Below are 20754 nucleotides of genomic sequence, written 5' to 3'. Positions count from 1 at the left end.
CCAAGCATGACGTTCCAGCGCCAATTGTCGGCAGACCCAAGACAGTTGGGAGGTAGCCAAGGTAGGCAGCTCGTAAACTCTCCCGAGAGCTTAGTTATCCCTACTTTAATTCCACGGGAAATACATTCCTACCTACCTATATATCCCGACAGGCCAGCAACAAGTAGGGCACACATAGACAAAGCCGCTCCCGTTCACGACAGATCCTTGGGCGCCTCCCACGTGTCCCCGGCCGGGAAAAAGAGCTCCCCGTCAGCCATCTTGAGCGCGAGATTCCACCTCCTCAGGCCGGGGAAGAAGTTCTCAAAATATTCCTCCTCCTCCTCCTCCTCCTCTTCTCCTTCTTCGCCCGCACTATCCTTCGCCTCCCTCGCCGGCTGCCGCACGTCGGCCCACGCGAGGCTCGTCGTGCGCGAGTACTGCGCGTAGTCGCCGAGGCGGCACCAGAGCTTAGTCCCGGGCAGCTCGCCGTGCGCGGCGTCGGCGTTGCCCGGCAGCGGCGGCTGCACGAGCACCGTGCTGACGCCGGGCAGTTTGTCTAGTACCCGTGTTGAGAGCGGGAAGGATGGTATGAAGGGGATGGTCTTGATGCTGCACTGGAAGAAGGGCTCGTTGCTGGGCGCCGCCTCGCGCGAGTTGTAGGGGGTGCTGGTGTCGTGTGGGTAGACGGCGACGTGCGTCGCGCCGGAGGACGTCGTGCTCCATTCGAACCGGGCTAGGTGTTTGGGGAGGTTCCATACTGTGGTGGTGCCGTGGGTCAGCCGGCGTTGGTGTGCGCGGTGGAACAGTAGGGCTGAAAGGAAGGACAAGACATGTGTGTTCACGTACGCGTGCGCCCGTTCCAGCACGTCTCTTTCTGGCTGACGTAGATGCGCGTGATGCGCATCGCCTTGGCCGTCTTCTTCCTCTTCTTATTCTTATTCCCCGGCATCGCCGCATCGTCGCTGGCGGAATACTCGAACGCGCCCGGCGCCAGGATCAGCTCGTCGTAGGGCCCGACGGGCGTGTCGGTGTAGCGGACCAGCTGCACCATACTCAGCCCGCCGACGGCCCTGCCCGACTGCTCGGGCGACGCAAACGCCGAGGCGCGCTCCAGGGGCGAGAACGCCTTGGCCGGCAGGCTCGCCGCCGTGGCGCCGCTCGTCCAGAACGAGATCATGTACGACGTGCACTTGCAGTGCCACGGTGCTGGTGCCGGCTTGATGGCGTCTTCCGACGCTTCCGCCGCGGGAGCTGGGGCAGCGGCAGGGGCATCGTCGGCCATGGTGTGTGTGTGTGTGTGTGTATGTGTGTGTGCGTGTGTGTGCGTGTGTGTATGTGTGTGTGCGTGTGTGTGTGTGTTTGTGTGTGTGTGTGTGCGTGCGGGTGTGTGTGTGCTGGACGGTGGAACGGGATGTCGGGAGAGGGTTTGGCTGGTTGTTGGCAGAGGTTCGAGGGTCCTATACTAGGGGGTCGGTTGGGAACAAAGAGCACAGCTAATTGCTGCTGATAGCAGTAAGGATTCGAAACAGTCGACACGAAAACGGCAGAATGCAGGCGTGCGGAATTCACGGCAGAGGCGGGACGAAAATGAGGGAGGGGAACCAGGGGTATCGCTCGGTGGGGCTGAGGATCAGCAACCCTTAGTATCGCGGCGACTGGTTGACCAAACACAGAGTCCGAGCCGGCGTACGGCATTGGCGTGCATTCGGTTGGCATGCTGTTAGCCCGTCGGGGGCGTATTACTTATTCGCCAAGCCTAGACACCCTGTGTGGTGGACTTACCATCGTATGGCTCAATAAATACGGCACGCATAACTGGCATACCGTAAGTACTGGCCTTGGATACGCGGACTGTCTCGGCGCTATGGCTGGCTGGATGGGGGTAGGGTTGAACGGCTGTGTAACAGGAAATTGGGAATACGCGGAGACAACTCCGGCCACAGCTGAATGGTCGGTTGAACGGTGAACCTCAAGAGTTAAAACATGTTACTCAACTAACTCAACGGCTGCGACACCTAAGGGTTTCGTGTCTAATTAGGAGCCAAACAACAGGTCTTCTGATTCTGGTGGTTAATTAATTAATGGCAGAATAAATCTAAACGTTTTCGTTCAATGTGTCCACTTATTCGCTTTCTTGTAAATGTCGAGTTAGCTGCTTGTAATTACTTAGGTAGCCCCAAGACTCCGTCAGGGGCCCGAGTCAAAATGCCGCTTTTTTGAAAACGGGCCGTCTCTTGACCTGCGGCGACTTGTGCGCAACGTACCTGCCTCTTCGACCAATATGAGTTCCAAGGGAGCAAGTTACCTAGGTTTGCCGATTGGAGCATGGGTCTGTCAGACGCGCAGGGTGTCGAGTGACCGGTTTGTAGGGAAGAGCTACGGGCTCACTTGATTAAAAACCATAGATCGGGGTTCGGTTTCTTCGCACTTCTGGGTACCAGCCAAGCTCGACAGGAGCACTCGAGTCGAGAGTCGGAACTCGGAAATCAGACGAGAAACTGAACGTGTCTTCGCGAATAGAAGTTCCACCACCAAACCACCAAACCACCAAGCCTCGGCTTAGACCAAAGACCACCACGTAATTACCTTATACAGTATTCAAGTAACACAGTCTCTGGCCAGCTAGAGGAACTCTTGCTGTGACTATGTATATGTACCTACCTAGGTAGCCATACGATTGAATTCGGAGCGAGTTGTCAAGAGCTCCAGCAGCGAACTTGGTTACACAATCAGATAAATTGACCTCACAGCAACTTGACGAACCTCCCCCCAGGTGCCACGATCTTTCAATTTCTGGGGCACCTTAGATTGTCTTTCAAGAACTTCATACCACAAATGTCCAGACCCCTGTCCGACTTTCCATCCGTGTCTTGTACACGAGAGCTAGTTGCCTGCGAGGTGTAGTCGAAGAGGGAAAGAGCCTATGCGCCCTGAATCAACGCACCTGCCTTCTGCAACTATCTCCTCGCACAAAGTTGACTCTTTTCCAGTGACTCTTTTCCAGGGGCACTAGTTTACCCCCGAAAAACCTTCATTTCTACAACCAACAGCAACACGCTCGGTCCTCCAGTTCTTCCAGTGTTGCTGTCTCTTGTGCAAAGCGTTATCCCTCTGATGGTCACCCAAAACTCATCGTCATCAACCTCGTTGTTTTTAATTCGCCCGTCTGTTTAAGAAATCCAAGTCCTCGATCGACAATCGACAAGCACCCAGGGCAGACTACACACCCTGACTCCTGTCGTCAACCACACCAGCGCCCCAGACGATGGAGAGCAACCGTTCCAACGGGGACGGTCAAGGCCGAGTGCCTAATGGCCCCAGCCCGTCCCTTCGGCCGAACTTCTTAAGGGAGCCATCCGGTATCTTTCGCATCATAGCAATGGATACTGCATTCAAGAGCTCGGCAGAGTACCAGCAAGAGCTGGACAGAGAGATGACACAATCGCAATCGGAGCCTCAGCCTCTCGTCGTGGAGCCCGATTCAAACCCAGAGCCCGTGGCCAGCAACAAGACCCGTTGGCCTGAGCCTGTCGACCCCTACAGGTGGAGCAAGCTTTACGAACTTGAATCTCTAAGGAACTATCTTGAGCGGCAAGGTTATTTTGACACCAGACTAGGACGCTTCATGGGCGCCAACCAGAAGCACGCAGTCCTTGTTCAAGCCTTGCCGAAGTTCCGAAAGGAGAAGTCGAAGGACCTCGTCTCCCCTATCCCCGAGATCTATCACCGTCGTGGCATCCATTTTGTATTCGACTACCGTCATGGTCTCAGAGCCGAGATCCCATTTGACTATTCGGCCCCCGAATGCGTGTTTGCAAGCGTAACCCATCCGCAGGAGGCAAAAACTCGGAACTTGGGAACCCAGAGCAGAGATGGCATGCCTTCGAGCAGCCGCCGACTTACCCCTCAACTGCGGACGAGCCAGTCTCAGCCTCTACCTCAGAAAAATGTGGCGTGGGAAGATGGATGGAGACTACACGACGGCTCGAGTATTTCACTCGCGTCTCGTCCAGTACAGCCCCACCAGAGGGGACCAGAAGAGACAGCGGTGGATTCATCCGACGTTGGCAGCTCCTCGGCCACTGGCGAACGGTCTGGTCATTCCCCCCCTGACACTGTTTCTGTCGAGTGCGCCTCCGGTCCCTCGACAGAAGCTCTCGACTCTCAGCGGGCGCAGCACACCTCGAGTCCTTCCACTGCAGATTTCGAGCCTGAGCCATGCGATCGCCCGCCTAGTCGGGGAAAGGACTTCATGAGCCCGATTGTTCCGAGAGATCTAGGCACAGACTTCGCTTCTCGTCACTTTGGACCTGGCTTATCGGTCGAGGCCCTGGAGCGTGACATTCGCCAGATTTCTGAACGCGAGAGTGCCCAATCGAACTCAGCCCGGAGTGCTTTGAAGCGAAAGCATAACGACTCTTCGTCTCTCGATAGCGCCAGGGCTCACCCATACGACTCTTCAATGGCGGACACGGCTCGCGGGAGCTCCCTTGTCGCAGCCGACATCAGCAAATCCACTGAGGGCTTTCCCCCTCGCGCCATGGTTTCGAGCGATGCCGGCATCCTTAGTCTCCAACAGATGGTACAATCTGAGCTCGGCAGCGACTCGGACTCGGGCTGGGATACGGACGAAGAGGAAGAGTTAGGGAAGCTCGTCGGCGCAACGAGTACGCCTAGACAAGGGCTGGGTGGCGACGAAGACAAGGACAAGCTCATTTGCGCTATCAGCGAGAGTCGCTCGTCAGATGTGCTAGGTCTGGCGGTTATCAATCTGACGGCTGGACAGGTCGACATAGTTACGATTCTGAACGACGACAAATACCAGCGGCTGTTTGAGACTCTGTGGAGGATTCAGGGTACACCCGAGGTCTTCTTGGTTTTGAAGAATGTCGTCAGCGAGAATAGCAAGTCCCGGCTGGCTCCGAGCCTCGATCATGAGTTTCCAGATGTGCCTATCCTTCCTCTGGTGCGAGAGAATTGGAACAAACTCGAAGCCCATCGGTTGATCGATCTGTTTTCTGTCAACAGACAGGCAAAGGCCACCGGGGACAGTCTTGGAAGCAGTTTCTACGGGTCATGCGCGTTTGCAGCAGTACGTATCTCATTTCCTGTTGCCGCCGAGCCGCAGGCAGCTGACAGTCAATTATCACCAGGCTATGACATATGTGCGGGAAGAATTAAATATTTTCTTCTCGAAGCAATCGCTCGTGATTCGACACAGCCGGCCGGCTGATGCCATGGGCATCGACCGGTCCACAATCATGAGCCTCGAGCTGTTGTACAATATTCGTGGGCCAAAGACCAAGTCTTCCACCCTGTTCGGGGTGTTGAATTACACACGCACACCGCAAGGCAGGCGGCTGCTTCGTTCCACTATGTTGCAGCCGAGTATCAAAAAGGAGGAGATCTTAGGCCGTTACGACGCGCTCCAAGCGCTGTGCGACGACGAGGACCTCTTCCAGGACGTGTCCAAGGGGCTCAAGGATCTCACAGGCATGGACGTTGAGAGGTCAATCCCCTGGGCACGTGCAATCTAACCCAACCCTTTCCCATCATGTTCGCTAGACTGACACATTGATAGCTCGCCAAGAAGCCAGCAGACGCCCATCCTGCTCTGGACGAGGGTGTGGCCATGATTCAGGGGCATTACCAGATCTTCCTCCCAGTCCACGCCGAGCTATACGAGGCGGAGCGAGAGCTCAATCACATCCTGATGCTCCGAAGGTATATTGCCGGTGTGCAGCATCTTCACCGCACCGTCAGTTCTGCGCATTGTGCAAGCAGCCTAGTCGACTCGATCCTGGAAAAGTTCTCGCTCGGGACGCTTGGCCCCGTTGTCCAGGTCTTAATTGACTCCATTGAAGAGGATGCAACATACAGCAATGCTCCGATCGACATCAGAAACAACAGGCTATGGGCAGTCAAGGTTAGTATTTTGTTTCCCCTTTGCCAACTCGCAACTAACAATGTTGCAGGCCGAGCCGAACGGGATCTTGGAGCGCGCGCGAAAGCTGTTCCGACGCCGCGTTGATGAACTCAACGAATATGTCGACCGCCTCAATGATCACTTTACAAGTATGTCGTTTGATCTGCCTTCGACAATTGATCTCCTTTTCCCTGCTAACAACGTCCACCAGAACACCTGGGTATGATTGCCGAGTTATGCATGGACAACGACAAAGATAGGCACTATCACCTCCGCTTCCACTGGGAGGACGTGAAATATGACGTGTCTCGGCGTTGGCGAGAGGTTGAAACTCAAAAGGTCGGGCACGCATATCACTGGAAGCAGTACACGATTGGTGGCGTGCCGATCGTAAATGGTGTTCGACGCAAGAAGCACTACTACTGCCAGACCATTGAGCTGCTCGAGAGAAGCAGAGAGATCCAACTCCAGGCGGATATCGTCACGACTCAAAGCGACAGACTCGTCTTGGAGCTGAAGGGCCGACTCCTACGCCACGCGCCGGCATTGCTGGCCATGAGCGACGCGGTAGCAAAGCTGGACATGCTCTGCTCATTTGCCGACCTCTCTACGTCCCAGAACTATGTCAGGCCTGTCATTGCCGACTCGCTCGTCCTCAAGGCCGCGCGAAACCCGATCACAGAGATCCGCAAGATAAATTTCGTCGCCAACGACGTATTTTCAGGAAAGGATGGTCAACGCTTTCTTGTCATCACGGGCGGCAACATGAGTGGCAAAAGTACGTTCATCAGAACCATCGCCCTGATTCAGATTATGGCACAGATGGGCTGTTTTATACCAGCCCGGTATGCTGGCATTCCGATTTGCGACAGAATCTTCACTCGGGTGTCGACAGAGGACAGGCCCGAAGGGAATTTGGGAACTTTGGGTGTTGAGATGAGGGAGATGAACGTGGTACTAAGGTAAACCCCACCCCCCCTCAGAGTACGTAAAATCCTACCATGATACTAACAATTTGATGCAGGAAAGCGACAAAAAATAGTCTCGTCATCATCGACGAGTTAGGTCGTGGGACATCTCGTAAAGATGGCCTGGCAATCGCCATTTCAATGTCAGAGAGTCTAATCGATATTGGCTGCCGCGTGTTTTTCGCGACGCACTTTCCGGAAATTGGTGAGTCGAACAATCCCAACCCATGCCCCCTCCCAGTCTTACCTACATACATTTCTAACGACCCGGACTTGGTAGCGCGCGTCCTGAACTCTTGGAAGCCCAAGAGTGTATTGAATGTGCACTTTGAAGGTCGGAGCGTCATGAGCACCGACGCGGCCCAAATATCGTTGCCACACAGGCTCTCCAGTGGTCCGGTTGAAGAAACAGACCACGGCCTCGACCTGTCGCGCCGATTTTTTCTGCCACAAATCGTTCGCAATGCCGAGAAGGTGTCCGGATTTCTGCAAAGCAGACAAATAGCAGAGGAACCGGGACCGATGAGCCGGGAAGCTGAGCAAAACAAGCTCATCTTAGCTCTGCCAGACCTGCTCAAGCAGGCACATGGATCTAATATGGACGATTCCGCCCTCGAATCCTATTTGGAGAGGCTCCAGACCGAGTTCACTGTCAGAATGGACGAGGTTGCTGACGACGACGCTTTGAAAGACACAACCAACACGCCGCGTTCGGCTGAGAAGCCCGTCCTGGATAAACCAGACAAGGAAGAGCTGATGGATTGGAAGAAGAAATGCGACGAAGGCGAAAAGAGAGTCATGCGGGCCCACCTACGTCGCATTCGCTGGCAGCACAACATCGAATTGACGGGCATCAACAATGACGGCTTCAGAGTATCCAGCTTGCTGAAATGCGAAACCCCTCCTCCGAGTGCTAGGCGAATCTTCTATCGGGAAGGTCTGATAACCGCCTTGTTTCGGGCTGAGAGGGAGGCTAGGGAACGTCAACAAGGCCTCCAAGCCTCATCAGAACGTCCACCCACATCTTCAGTGAGCAAGGGCAAGCAGCCTGAAAAAAATTCCAATGCCGTGACAGGCATAGCCGACATCCGCAGAGAATACATGAAGACCCGAGAACAAGAGGGATCGCAGTCAGCCATCTCCATCTCATCTGACTCGAGCAGCGAAGATGAATGGGAGCTGGAGACGTCGGACAGTGACACCCCATCTCCGCCGCCTCGAGCTGGCATGTCTCGCAAGAAACTGGGCCGCCCACACCCTCCACGCGTTTCCCAGCCCCGCAGAAAAACTACCGCTGCCGCCTCTCAGACCCGACGGAGCAAGCGTTCAGACGGCAAGTCAAGTGAGGTCCGTCCAAGCTCACCGGCCAAAATACAAGAGGACCAGAGCGAGAATGAGAATAGCAAGGATCCGGAGGGAAGGCGAAGCCCTTACTTCTCGTTTTTTCCACTGCTGAGGTCTTCCTCGCCCGTCGAGCCGCAGCCCAAACCTGTCTCGCGTGACGCCGAGCCAGGTCGGCCCGAGAGCAGCGCGAGGCCAGGGCTGAGGAAGAGCCCTTCTTTCTCATTGCTTCAGTTTCTGAGGTCGAGCCCAGAGAGGGACGTGAGGAGCGCTGAGGGCAAGTCCGATTTCGGGCGCAGTGTGGGCGTCAGGCCCGTCAACCAGTTGGAGCGTGAGCTTCACGCCAGCGATGCCGCCAAAGCGTCGTCGCACCGAGGCATCGAAAACGACAAGGGCAAAGGCCCGGCTGTCAAGGACGTCAAACAGGACACCCAGAGCAGTTCTGGTCGGCCTGCAGATAAAGCTGCATCGTCGTGGTCACGCCTGAGAAATTTTCCGTTTTTCGGATCTTTGCCGAGATGAGGCCTCCCCGATGTCAGTACACCACTTTCACGTAGCAGTTGTGGTTGGTGGGAGCGTTAGGACGGAAGCGCATTCTTCCTGTTATTCATCTACTTGTGACGGAACCTACGATTTGGAGCCGATCTGCAGGGCTGATGTTTGCTTTGGCACAGAACATTGTTCATCTCTTTCACCTTGTCAACAATGAGGGTATTTTTATTCGGGTTATTTGTCATGCTGAGTTGCGGCCCTAGAGAGATACTGGGATGGTTATCGAACTGGCTTCTATTCAATTTTTTTTTTCATTTTTTTTTCCGTAGCCAAGGCAGCTTGAAAGGTGCTGCGGATTAATGCTCAAAAAACTAGCTAGTCGTCTATCCTAGGTACATACATTACTCGTAAACGATGTGCTATCTACCGGTACACTTCTCTTATCCCTGAATTCGTGTTCTTACGCTGGCAGCCAGCTCCTAATTACTGAGAGCTGTGTCACTGCGCGCAGCTGTGTCACTGCGCGCAGTTGTGTCACTGCGCGCCGCTATGTCAAGACCAAGGGAAGAAACAGACAACACTGCATCATGTCCTTGTAAGTCATTCAAGTGGTATATGCCTACGCACCCGCACTGTAACGCCCGTAACCCTGGAATACAAAAAGGTAAAGGAGAAAAGAAAAGAAACACATTCCATCCAGAGGGAATGGCAGACAGGCAGCGACTTTCGTCCGAGAACAACAAACTACGTCAAAAAATGACAAACTTGCCCCAACCGCCAAGTGCCAACTTCCCCCCCCCCCCCCCCCCCCCCCCTTTATGCTCGCTCAATGCCAGAGATAAAATACCACCTCGATACAATGCCTGCCAAAGGCGAAGACGAAAGGGCAGACCCAGGAATACGCAAAAGAAAAACACCAGCCCAATGCCACCGACAAGCCAATTACTCCCTCCAAACATGGGTATCTCCTAAACTTGTTGACGAGGCACTACTAGTCTCACCGCCACGTCCAGCGGTACCGGGGCGAGCGCTTCTCGAGCCAAGGGAGGGCGGTGATTGTTGGGGCTCGTATTCGCGCTCGCTGCCGCGGACATCAAACTCCAGGCCGTCGCTAGCGTCCGAGTCTGACTGCGGGGGCGGGGGATCTTGGTAGATCCACGGTTGTTCGAGGCTATTTTGTAGCGTGTTAGCACATATCATGAAAGCGGGTAGGGTTGGGTGGCTGGGGCCGGTTGGAAAATAACGTACGGTAGGACGAGACTCGGGTTGATAAAGCGCAGGCCCTTTTCTCGGTCCTCGTCGATAGTGCTGCCCCTCCTGAGGAACTCGCGCTGTCTCTCCCCCTCACCGCCAAGGTCTTCGTCTAGGATGGCGTCACCGCCCGGGCCCTGGCCGCGCTTGATGCTGCGGAGCGAGATGAAGTGGGTCAGGGGCTCGAACTTGGCCCTGAACGAGTAGCTGTACCAAAGGGTGCCGATAAGCAGCGGCACGACAAGCAACGCCACAGTGAAGGCCGAACGGAGCGCCAGGTATCCGGAGACGGTCAGCTGGAAGACAAACAGGCCGAGGATGATGCGGTAGCAAATAATGCGCCAGGCGCCGCCCGTGGCGTGCTGGGGCTGGTCCATGGCGTAGAGGAGCTGGTACTTGTACGTGAAGAAGCCAAGGGTAAAGTAGGCGACGCCGAGGCCGAGGACAAGAAACCCCTTCGGAAGAGTGCTGTACACGAGACAGAGTATAAAGACCAGCAACGCTGTGGGGAGGTAGAAACTGTAGTAGAACATGGGGGGCTCGACCAGCTGCGCAAAATCGCGCGGAGTCTTTGCGCCCAGCCGTAATATGGGATACAGGGCAACGCTCCCGAATTCGAGCAGGCGGAATGGGAACAGGCCCAGACCCTGGAGCATGATGAAGTTTGTGTAAAAGACGCTTAGATCTTCGATTTTTCGAGCCATGGTGTACGCGATGTAGGTGGTGTCCTTGAGACTGCTTCGTAGGACGTCCATGATGGACGTGACGGCACCGAAGACGGTAAAGATGAGAAAGATATTGAAGAAGGTGAAGAAGAAGTTCTTGCTGATGGCCGACAGCGCGACATCGCCTTGCGAGAGCATGCCCTGGTTGTAGGACAAGTAGTCGTAGAGGTAGGGCACGGCAACGTTGAGAAGCGACACGACGGCGGTTGGCAGGCCTGTCTGCACGAGAGCCTTGGCGATATCATGCGTCTTGAGCCAATCAGCAAAGGCTGGGAAAACGTTCTTCAACGTGCAGAGGCTGAGGACCGAGGCCAAGGCGGCGACCGGAACAAGCCACACAACGGAGAGGATGGCCACGAAGATGGTAATGGTCCAGGACTGAATACGACGTTGGAGACGAGGGGCATACGTGTTCCTCCAGACCACATCGGAGGGCGCCGGAGCGGGCTTGGTCAACAGGCGGCCGGGATGTGGGTCGATGAGGGCCTGGATCGCCATCTGACAGGCTGCAATCGAGTCCATTGTCACAAAGGCGAGGTCGGCCGGCTCGTACGTCTTCTTCCTGTCTGCCCGGATCTCCTCATCGATCAAGCGAAGCTTCTCCGAGTAATAGTCGATAGCGTCTGTCTTTCGGCTCTGCAGGCGCAGGAAGCCATACCAGAATCTGGTCTGGGGTCTTTCTCTTTCGCCAAACCGATGGGGGCCAAGGCGCATCAGCTGGTCGTTTTCTCCTGCTTCCTCGTCGACAGCTTCGGGTTCTGTAGCGGCGTCTCGGGCGTTGTAGTCGCTGCCGCCGTTCCCATTGTCTGAGCGGCCGTACCCTTCAGCGGTTTGCGACAGCTTGCGGCCGAGGTAAACGTTCCATGACTCTTCCAGCTTGGCGAGGACAGTCTGTCGGCGGTCCAACAAGTCGTCGATTTCGGTCCAGTTGCGGCAGATAGTAACGCTCTCGACTTTTCCAATCTCGAGCTTCTCGACCAAGTCCTTGATGGATTCCTCAGTCCTCAGCTCCTTCGGAATACCAGACAGGCGGAATGTCCGGTCGGTAATGGTTGACTGGGTACCGAGGTAGTCCTGGCGCACTCGAATGACCTTGAAGGTCTCCCTGTTCATGAAGTACAGAGTGAGGCCGGTGAAGAAGTACGTAAAGACGAGGTATGACCAGAGATAACCCATGTTCTTGTTGAAGCTGTTGTCGTCGTGGTCGTCGTCGCCGCCGCCGCCGTCGTCGAACAGCCTCGCAGATGCGTAGTCGCGGTAGGTTGGATACTGACTAAACATGGAGTAGCCGGCCGAGGCTGTGGCGTTCTTCTTGTTGTCGACAAAGTGCTGGTTGATGGGCTCGAGCACGACGGCTGCGAAGAAGAACATGATGCCGAACAGCTTGATGGACATTTTGAAGAAGGTCAAGAAGACGAAAGCGTCGAGACCGGCCGAGGCGAGGACCTGCTGCTCGGTGACCTTATAGAGAGCGGGGATCCAGCCGAAGAAGGTGTCGGGCAGGGCCGGGAGGCCGATGGCGGAATTGACATGGCGCTTTCGGGCAGCGTAGAGCGACTTCCACCGCGGGCGGAGGGTCTGGGGCGGGGGCGCACATTTTGGTTAGCACGAAGCCGTGTCGTGTCGACGGTCTCGTCATAAAGACACGCGACCTACACAGAAGGCTAGAAAGGCCGACAAGCCCAGGGCGAGCGAGATGACCAGCTGGACCTGGGTGTCCTTGGTGCTCGGGCCGACCCAGTCATCATCGCCGCACTTCTCCTTGTCCTTGCCGCCGCCGTCAAACATGTCCACGGCTGCTGTCTGCTGCGATCATCGAACGCCGGGATTGCCGTGTGGACTCGAAGATTGTTGAGGGAAGGGGTCTGGTCTTTGCGGAGGCTGCAGCGTGTTGCGTTTGTGATGTCCGTACTGCGTTTGTGATGCCGTTATTGCGCTTGTGATGTCCGTAACTGCGTTTGTGATGTCCGTTACTATGTTTGCGACCCGCTTGCTTGGACGACGAAGGCTGGTGGATTCAAGCTTGGCGCTGGGCAGAGCCTGGAAGCTCCATAGCATACGCTGCAGCGCAGCGGCGCAGATTGCCAGCCAGTGCCGGCCGGGTCCCAGAGCACCTGCCTACCAGACGCACTCGAATGCGTGGTGACGTGACCCGGCCCACCCTCTAGCCCAAAGTGGCTCGTGCGTTTGGTTGTTGGGGCCCTGTTGGAGCTGGGACACGGATCTCGGACCCCGCCATCCCGTTTTTTTGCATCGACATGTTTCAATAATTACATTGCCTCTACGGATGCTCTGTATGATGTTTTTTTTTTTTTGGGTACGATGAGTCATTTTATTGAATCTCTGCACGGTATAAATTTTCCTTGTCTTGGTCCTGGATGCCAAAAGATTGCACATCTGTCAAAGTTCCACATGCTGTTGGAAGGTGCTGTTGGAAGGTGCTGTTGGAAGGTGCTGTTGGCGGGTGCTGTTGGAAGGTACTGTGATACAATATAGCACTAACAGGCCGCTCAAAGTTACAGGCGTATTCTGCTAGCGCGGTAGCACGCGTCGGTTCTGCCTTATAATCACTTGGGATCCTTCACGAGCAACAAAGTTGCTATTATTCCGACGATACTTCTGCCTTTTTGATATCCCACAGGACCACCAGCACGATGCCCATGTGCCTCAAGTATTTGATCTTTTTCTTGTCCCAACTTTAAGTGGTTGCAGGTGTATCGCCTCAATGGGAGGGCCAGGCGCCAAGCACATTTACATTGCACCGCCACGCGTCATTACACACTGCGCCACATTTCCTCTCGACAATTTCGCATTTTGGCAGCCAGTTTACAGAGGAGGCGCCACAGCCCCCGTTAGCCTGCTGATCGCCCAACGAGGCAAGTTTGAACCAGTGTCGTCCGGTTGCCCAAGATTTGGTCCAGTCTGCAACGCGCTGCCCAAGGAAGGGACGTTCAAGCCGCCACAGCTTGTCCCACTGTTAGAGAGCCTTTTAGTTGAAAGGCTGACGGGAGTAAGCGGTCCGCTTGCTGTCAGTGGTCATCCATTGCCACTGCAGCGAGCGGCCGACAGGTTGCGACACGTCGCCCTCGTCGTCACCCCCCACCAAGGCTATCGCAGCAAAGCAATTCTCGACCCGAGGCAGCACACCACCACGGCACCGGATGGCAGACGAGGCTCTCTTGGGCTGCTCTCCGCGCACATGCTCGTGCGATGCCATTGGGCGGGCTCTATGTGTCAAAATGCGCTCTTGTGCCCCCAGCCACGCGGCTCTTGGGCAACAGGGCAAGAGAGCACGGCTGGCGACCCAACGCACCGCGACGCAAGGCGAATAAATGCGCGGGGTTTGGTCTGTTCCATCATGTCCTCATAGCCCTATCTGTGTCTGTCTGTCTGTCCGTCTGTCCGTCTGTCCGTCTGTCCGTCTGTCCGTCTGTCCGTCTGTCTGTCTACACCTACGTCGAGTGACGGTAGGCTCCCTCTCAGTCTGCAACCTTTTCATCCAAACTATTTCTCTGCTTTGCGTTTGCCCTTCGAGACAGACGGGTATCGGGTCTTGGCCTCTCTCGCCCTGTCTCTCGCCCTTTTTAAATCTGTTCGAGCCTCCCACTTTCGAGCTGTTCCTACTAGTACTTCTGCTATTGTTGAACCAACCTTGTTGGAGCCCGACCTAAAGTTTGTCCTCCAAAAGCAACGACGAGCAGACATACAAAATGGCACCAGGCCTCGGCTCGGCCCTCGATGCCCAGGAGCTCGCTGGCGACCAGCGCGAGCTTCTCGACTTGATTGACAAGCTCCAATTTGCCCAGCTCGACAATGTCAAGCTGCCCCAAATCGTTGTCGTCGGCGACCAGTCGGCCGGCAAGAGCTCCGTCCTCGAGGCCATCACAGGCACCCCTTTTCCTCGAGATGCCGGCGCCTGCACACGCTTCGCCACCGAAATCCGCATGCGCAGGGCTCCGGAAAACTCCATCGCCGTCTCCATCATCCCGGACAAGAACCGCAACTTCAAGGAGCAGGAGCGGCTGAGGCAGTTCGGTGGAATGGTCGACATCAACATGTCCTTTGACAGCCTCATGAGGGCCGCCGTCGAGCTCATCGCCCCCAAGAACATCCCCGGCCGCTTTGCCGCCCGCGACATCTTGGTTGTCGAGAAGCGCGGCCCCGATATGCCCCTGTTGACCCTTGTCGATCTCCCCGGCCTCGTCCGCAACGCCAACAACGACCAGTCCAACGACGACATCAAGACTATCGAGGCTCTCTCGGAGCGCTACATGAAGAGCTCCCGGACCATCATCCTCGCCGTGGTGGGCGGGAATAGCGACTACGTGCAAGCCCCAATCCTGACGAAGACGCGCGTATTCGACCCCAAGGGGTCAAGGACCATCGGCGTCCTGACCAAGCCCGACCTCACAGAAACCATCGGACTCGAGGACAAGTTCATCGAGCTGGTTAATAACAAGGACAAGAGGAACGAGTTCCGCCTCGGCTGGTATGTCTTGCTGAACCCAGGGCCACGCGACCAGGGCCAGCCGTGGCCCGATGCGAACGAGCGCCGACAGATTGAGGAGGACTTCTTCACCCACGGAAAATGGAGCTCGGTGCCCGAATCCATGCGTGGAGCTCGCGCCTTGATGCAAAAACTCAGCGTGCAGCTTCAACGCCACATCGGCAAGCACGTCAAGGTGCTCCGCAAACAGATCCAGAAGGCCCTGGACGATTGCGAGGCCGAGCTGAAATCCCTAGGCACCGGAAAAGACACACCCCAAGAGATGCGAACAGAGCTAGTCGAGCTCTTCTCGGCTTCCAAGGAGCTCGTCATTCCCGCTGTGTACGGTCTCTACAAAAATCCGCCCAAGAAGGCCTTCTTCCGCGTGACTGCGGACCCACGAGGAACACCCGCGCAGAACTTGCGCGCCCGTGCGACTGAAGAGAACGACCGATTCGCCGCCAAGGTCAGAGCACATGGCCGCAAGTTCAATTTCTCTGCGCCGGATCCGCGGTCTCCTAACCAGGACCCCGCTGTTGGCGCCAAGCGAGACTTTGTCCGACAGGAGGTCGAGCCGCTGCTGCGACAGATCCGCGGTTCCGAATTCCCCATGGACCCCAAGCCGAGAGCCGTCTACATGCTTTTCCAGAGCTATGGCGAGTATTGGCCCAAGTTTGCCCAGGAGCACAAGGACAACCTCGGCGTAGTCTGCAACGAGTTCCTTGCCGAGGTCATCGCTTACGCGTGGCCCAAACGCATGCGACACCCTCTTCGTCAGCATTTCCTGGACCCCCAGATGAAGGCCTTGATGGCCAAAGCACAGCAGGAACTGGACCTCCTTGCGCAGGATATGAACCTGGAGGTGCAGCCCTACGACCCCGAGTACGAGGAGCGCCTGAGAAACTGGCAGGCCCTGTCCTCCCAAGATGAGGCGAGGTTCTCGGAAGCCGAGGAGGTGCTGGAGAAGATGCTTATCTACTATGAGCTGTCAGCCAAGAGCTTCATCCGCAACACCATCACGCAGGTCGTGGAGCGCCATCTTCTCCAGGGGATGTACGGAATCTTCAACTCGGTCGAAGTCCTCGGCATGACCGACGAGGTCATCGAAGCAATCGCGGCAGAAAACAAGGAGACGAGGGGCCGGCGGCAGACGCTCAAGCTACAGAAGAAGGCTATTGAGGAGGCCAAGGACATATGCGCCAGCTTAGCCATGCGGAAGGAGTTGAGAGTGGTAAGTGACCCCCTTAACGGACACGCCGAGCATTATTGCTTACACGGGTTACAGCAGCCGGAAGATGATCAAGACGATATTGGCGACAGCTCCGAAGAGGATACTGCCAAAGTCTCCGAGAGGCAGAGACAAGCCTCCAGCCCATCCGCGAGGCAGCCGCGGCGCCCGGCACGCCAGCCTATTGAAGAAGCGCAAGCCCCGCAAGTTGCTGCGCCCCGCGTTGTGGAGGCCAGCAGAGACGATAGAGACGGCAGAAATGGACACAGATATGTGCCAACTGCCGCCCCCACTGGCGATCCGAACGGACACGCGCCCCCCAGGCTCGACCAGTCCGCTATTTTGCAACACGGGGCTGATGGCCGCTACTCGAGGCCCCCAATGGATGCACCCCCTCCCCCGCCACGACCAGACAAGATTCAGACAGAGGAGAGGAATAGCCACACGCAAGCTCAGGCATATGCACAGTCGCCGGCACGCGCATCACCAATAGGAAACCAGGAATCGTCTCCGGAGCGATATTACCCTAATGGATACGTGAATAACACCCCATATACGCCTACCAACTCACGGCCGTATGGTCCGGGACAAATTCTGGACCCGGCCGAGTATGCACGCCGACAGTCCTCGGCGAGGAAGGCTGCTGGCCGGGCTTGATTCGATAGCCAGCGCTTCGGCATTTTTGCTTCGCATCTAACCCAATGGCCCCAGCGAGAAACATGGCACGAGACTCACGAACTGCCAACTTTTTGTCGCAGATCTTAAAATTCCCCGCCTGGCTTGGCTACGCTCTGTGTCCCTCGGAGTCGCTCAGCAGCCTTGCTTCTTACCACTCCTCCTACTGGACTTGGCGGCTCTTGTGGAACAGGTCTCAGCCTCTGGTCTCAGCCTCCACGGCGATTGTGTCACTCGCTCTCGGGGAAAGGGGTGTCCGGGCAGGATCTTGTCCTTCCTGATGGGGCCCGTGGAGGAAATTTCCTGTTAGGTGTTAGCCACTTTGGGGTTCGGATATATGATTTCTTGGCATTTAAATACTAGAGCGTGCTCCTTTTTTTATGTTTCAGATATCTTCACGGACTCTACCGAAAATCTACGACCATATTTGCGCCTCCTCGGCAGGATTGCGGGCCTATTTAGCGAGTATAACTATATTTACATTTTCCCACCACTGTTACCTTCCATTTTGCGAGGCTGCCGATGCGGCGCCGTGTCACAAGGTTGCCACTGTAAGGAGACATCGCCAGCCCTGCTTCTTGGTGAATGACTACAGGCCCAGGGAGCTCGAACGCCACACATTCACTTTCCACTCCTTTTTAGTCTTAGAGTAAACGGAGTGGCAAGCCCATCTAGCCACCGTTGCACAATTACCAATATGCCCGAGACCGAACGTGTGTCGACGCCGTCCGAACCCGGAATGCTGGGCCGGGCGGGTGAGGGGATTTTGCCAGTGACTAGGTAAGTAGATGACTAGAATACGACCACCTCAGACTAAACTCCAATATCTATCCCAACGCGGACTCGATAGGTACTTGGCGCGTGACTTGGCACACAAAAATGACTTGCGTACCTACATGCCTGGCTAGAGGTAGCTACCCAGCTGCCTTGCTCCAGATGCGTGGATGGACGGATGGCCTCGGTCGCGAAAACAAAGCTGTCCGGAACGGGGCCAAACTCACGTCGAGCAGCGCTTTCCATCCCATGCCATCGGACTAGACTAGCAGGTGGCAATATCGACTCCGTGGCTTGACTCTGGTATTGGTCTCGGCGGAGTAGACGAACGAACATCGCGAATGATGGACATGCTCTCTGCACACGTTGCAAACTCGGCATACGAGCACACCCACACCCACAGACACGGACACACCCACACCCATAGACACGGACACAGTGAGAGCAAGAGACGAGATGGACAGATTGACAGGGAAACCGCTTTTTACTTTCGTCTAGAGTCTGTCTATAAAAGCGACCCCGTCGCCAACGTGTCTACAATGGACCTGACTGGCTTGTACTGACACACTCACACATATATACTCGTGCGCAAGCGTGAGTTTTCTTCTCGGGGTCATATCTTTGACTATCAAGACAGCGTTTTAAGGGGGTTTCCGAGCCAGCTTGCTTGCTTGCTTACCCACCATCCATCCAGCTATCTCACTCGGCAGCAAGAGTAATAACCCGTTTGCTTGCTTGCTTGCTTGCTTGACTACACGTCCATCGGCAAACTCTGTCTGTTTCTGCCACTCGCGCTCTCAGTCAGCCAGCCAGCCAGTCTCCTTGTCCAGAACACGAAAACCTAGTCAAACCATGGCGGCGCTGTCTGCTTTCCGCCTAAGGCATGTTTCGCTCCTGTTGGTCCTCGCCATCGGCAGCAGGGAATGCGAGAGCAAGGTCACCACCAACAACATCCATAGCTCCGCGCGGGCCCCTTCGCTGTCCGGGCCAGCGCGGACGCCGCCGCCGGTGGCCTTCAGCAACACGACGCCGATCCCGAACCACTACATCGTGCAGTACCACGACAGCGTCGAGGCGGCGGCGCGCGTCGCCCACCTCAACTCGGTCCACGCCGCGGCCGTGGTCAACCCCGCCGGCGCCTACCGCGGCGTCATCAAGCACATCAACATCGGAAGCGGCTTCTCGGCCTTTCACGGCGAGCTCCCTCCCGAGCAGGTCCAACAGCTGAGGGATGACAACCTCGTAAGCGTTTCTCTTTCTCCCTGACTTGGTTATTCTGGGACTGGGCGTTATGTCTGTTGGGGACGTTATGAGAAAGCCGGCGACAACATTGGAATATCTGAAGCTGGCTAGCTAACATATGTGTTCGGCCGCGAATAGATTAAACGCGTCGAGCAGGACGCCGTGATTCGCCTCGCCTCGCCTATGGGTCAAGGCAAGCACGTTGACACTAACCGCAGGGCCGAGCCCAAGCTCGATAGCGGCAGCGCGAGCGCCGCAGCTGCGGGAGGCCTATACGGCAATGTCCGCACCGTGGAAACGCCGGGCAGCTGGTATGTAATGTGGCTAGACGTCTTTCCTATCATCCACACACAACGCGGGCATGTGACTATGCGAGGATATGTCAAGGGCGCCTTGAATCTGTCAGCCTCTCGAGGGAAGCAGTCACTGACACCTTGTGCACCCAGGGGCCAAGCACGCATATCTCACCGAGATCGCGGTGTGTCCAGCTACGTCTATGAGCCGCGCGACGACACGACCGTGTACGTCATCGACTCCGGGATCCGGCTAACGCATTCCGAGTTCGTCAACGGGGACTCGGACGGGCCGTCTCGCGCCGTGTGGGGCCAAAACTTCATCGAAGACAACGACTCGGAAGACGACGAGGCAGGCCATGGCACCCACGTGGCGGGCACAATCGGGGGCCTGCACTATGGAGTTGCGGTCAAGACGCGGCTGGTGGCGCTCAAGGTCTTTGACGGGAACTCGGAGGGGACGTGGTCGGGCGTGATCCAGGCGGTAGAGTGGGCGTGCAACGACACGGCGGCGCGCGACGCGTTCGGGCTGTCGGTGATCAACATGTCTCTGGGCGGGGGCGTCATGCAGTCGGTCAACGACGCCGTAGCTAACGCAGCGCAGCACTACAACGTGACGGTGGTGGTGGCGGCGGGCAACGAAGACCAGGATGTAGCAAACGTCTCGCCAGCCGGCAGCAACTACGCCATCGCTGTGGCCGCCATCGACGACAGCGACACGCGGCCGTACTGGAGCAATTTCGGCGCGGGGGTCGCGGTGTTTGCGCCCGGCGACAGCATCACGTCGGCCTGGAACGCCGCCGACGACGCCACTGCCGTGCTCAGTGGCACCAGCATGGCCTCGCCCCACGTCGCTGGCCTGGCTGCCTACTTCATGGGCCTGTACGGTCCATTGGCACCAGATCAGGTTCGCAAACTGGTCGTTGACAAAGCAACGGCTAGTCTCGTCACCGACCCGGGCCCAAACAGTCCTAACTTGATCGCATTCAATGGGAACCCTGCCGAGTCGAGTCAGTCTTGAGGTTGCCGACGATAATAGTCTGGGCTGACCGAGAGGCTGGAAGGAACAAGGAGAGAATTAGGGGGCAACTTGGATAGATTTTTTTTCCCTTGTCTTCAGGCGCTTGTGGACGTTTCGGTCACGCCAGAAGGGCAACCTGCGTTTTTTTTCGTCGTCTTTCGCTTCCCATGTGGGGATAGGATGTTGAACTAAAATTGGTGGCAGCTGCTGCGGCCGTGTGATAGAGCGATGGTGTTAGTCCGTTGAAGGGGTAAGGGGGAACCCACGTCAAGTCAAGCATGGCATACATTCCACGACGGAGATGCATCCTAGCCACGCACAGCAGGCAAGCATGAGAATTCTGTGTATTG

The 20754-nt window shown here is 56.3% G+C and overlaps 8 protein-coding genes across 8 annotated transcripts; 5 read left to right on the top strand and 3 right to left on the bottom strand.

Annotated features, from left to right (window-relative positions):
• Window positions 1-194: 194 nt before the first annotated feature.
• B0T26DRAFT_635209 (uncharacterized protein) lies at window positions 195-1264 on the bottom strand (the record flags this gene model as incomplete). Its single annotated transcript, XM_060436701.1, has 2 exons — window positions 195-739; window positions 829-1264. The coding sequence occupies 2 exons, from the start codon at window positions 1262-1264 to the stop codon at window positions 195-197; spliced, it is 981 nt and encodes a 326-aa protein (XP_060303464.1).
• A 39-nt stretch (window positions 1265-1303) lies between these two features.
• Window positions 1304-1991, top strand: B0T26DRAFT_688992 (uncharacterized protein). Its single transcript, XM_060441013.1, has one exon. The coding sequence runs from the start codon at window positions 1697-1699 to the stop codon at window positions 1946-1948; it is 252 nt and encodes an 83-aa protein (XP_060303463.1). The 5' UTR covers window positions 1304-1696; the 3' UTR covers window positions 1949-1991.
• A 2570-nt stretch (window positions 1992-4561) lies between these two features.
• Window positions 4562-7689, top strand: B0T26DRAFT_761860 (muts domain V-domain-containing protein; the record flags this gene model as incomplete). The annotated part of the gene is made up of 7 exons (XM_060446406.1): window positions 4562-5074; window positions 5136-5508; window positions 5583-5908; window positions 5958-6057; window positions 6120-6870; window positions 6933-7081; window positions 7157-7689. Coding segments are annotated over 7 exons (2745 nt in total), but the record flags the coding sequence as incomplete, so codon positions are not given.
• Window positions 7690-9529: 1840 nt separating this feature from the next.
• B0T26DRAFT_688989 (uncharacterized protein) lies at window positions 9530-12769 on the bottom strand. Its single transcript, XM_060441012.1, has 3 exons — window positions 12342-12769; window positions 9958-12263; window positions 9530-9880 (listed from the first exon to the last, which is right to left on the bottom strand). Exons 1-3 carry the CDS (start codon window positions 12471-12473, stop codon window positions 9652-9654), a joined length of 2667 nt encoding a protein of 888 aa, XP_060303461.1. The 5' UTR covers window positions 12474-12769; the 3' UTR covers window positions 9530-9651.
• Window positions 12770-13565: 796 nt separating this feature from the next.
• B0T26DRAFT_688987 (uncharacterized protein) lies at window positions 13566-14097 on the bottom strand. The gene has a single exon (XM_060441011.1). The coding sequence runs from the start codon at window positions 13900-13902 to the stop codon at window positions 13675-13677; it is 228 nt and encodes a 75-aa protein (XP_060303460.1). The 5' UTR covers window positions 13903-14097; the 3' UTR covers window positions 13566-13674.
• A 298-nt stretch (window positions 14098-14395) lies between these two features.
• Window positions 14396-17056, top strand: B0T26DRAFT_746471 (P-loop containing nucleoside triphosphate hydrolase protein; the record flags this gene model as incomplete). The annotated part of the gene is made up of 2 exons (XM_060444696.1): window positions 14396-16402; window positions 16457-17056. The coding sequence occupies 2 exons, from the start codon at window positions 14396-14398 to the stop codon at window positions 17054-17056; spliced, it is 2607 nt and encodes an 868-aa protein (XP_060303459.1).
• A 1499-nt stretch (window positions 17057-18555) lies between these two features.
• B0T26DRAFT_76162 (uncharacterized protein) lies at window positions 18556-19193 on the top strand. Its single transcript, XM_060446401.1, has one exon. The coding sequence runs from the start codon at window positions 18701-18703 to the stop codon at window positions 19112-19114; it is 414 nt and encodes a 137-aa protein (XP_060303458.1). The 5' UTR covers window positions 18556-18700; the 3' UTR covers window positions 19115-19193.
• Window positions 19194-19459: 266 nt separating this feature from the next.
• On the top strand, window positions 19460-20404 carry B0T26DRAFT_632330 (peptidase S8/S53 domain-containing protein; the record flags this gene model as incomplete). The annotated part of the gene is made up of 1 exon (XM_060436435.1): window positions 19460-20404. One exon carries the CDS (start codon window positions 19460-19462, stop codon window positions 20402-20404), a length of 945 nt encoding a protein of 314 aa, XP_060303457.1.
• Window positions 20405-20754: the final 350 nt, after the last annotated feature.

The sequence above is a fragment of the Lasiosphaeria miniovina genome (assembly GCF_030549165.1).
Source record: "Lasiosphaeria miniovina strain SMH2392-1A chromosome Unknown B0T26scaffold_1, whole genome shotgun sequence".
Lineage (NCBI taxonomy): Eukaryota > Fungi > Ascomycota > Sordariomycetes > Sordariales > Lasiosphaeriaceae > Lasiosphaeria > Lasiosphaeria miniovina.
Note: the sequence above shows the minus strand (reverse complement) of the source record. Positions and strands in the feature narration are given on the sequence as shown.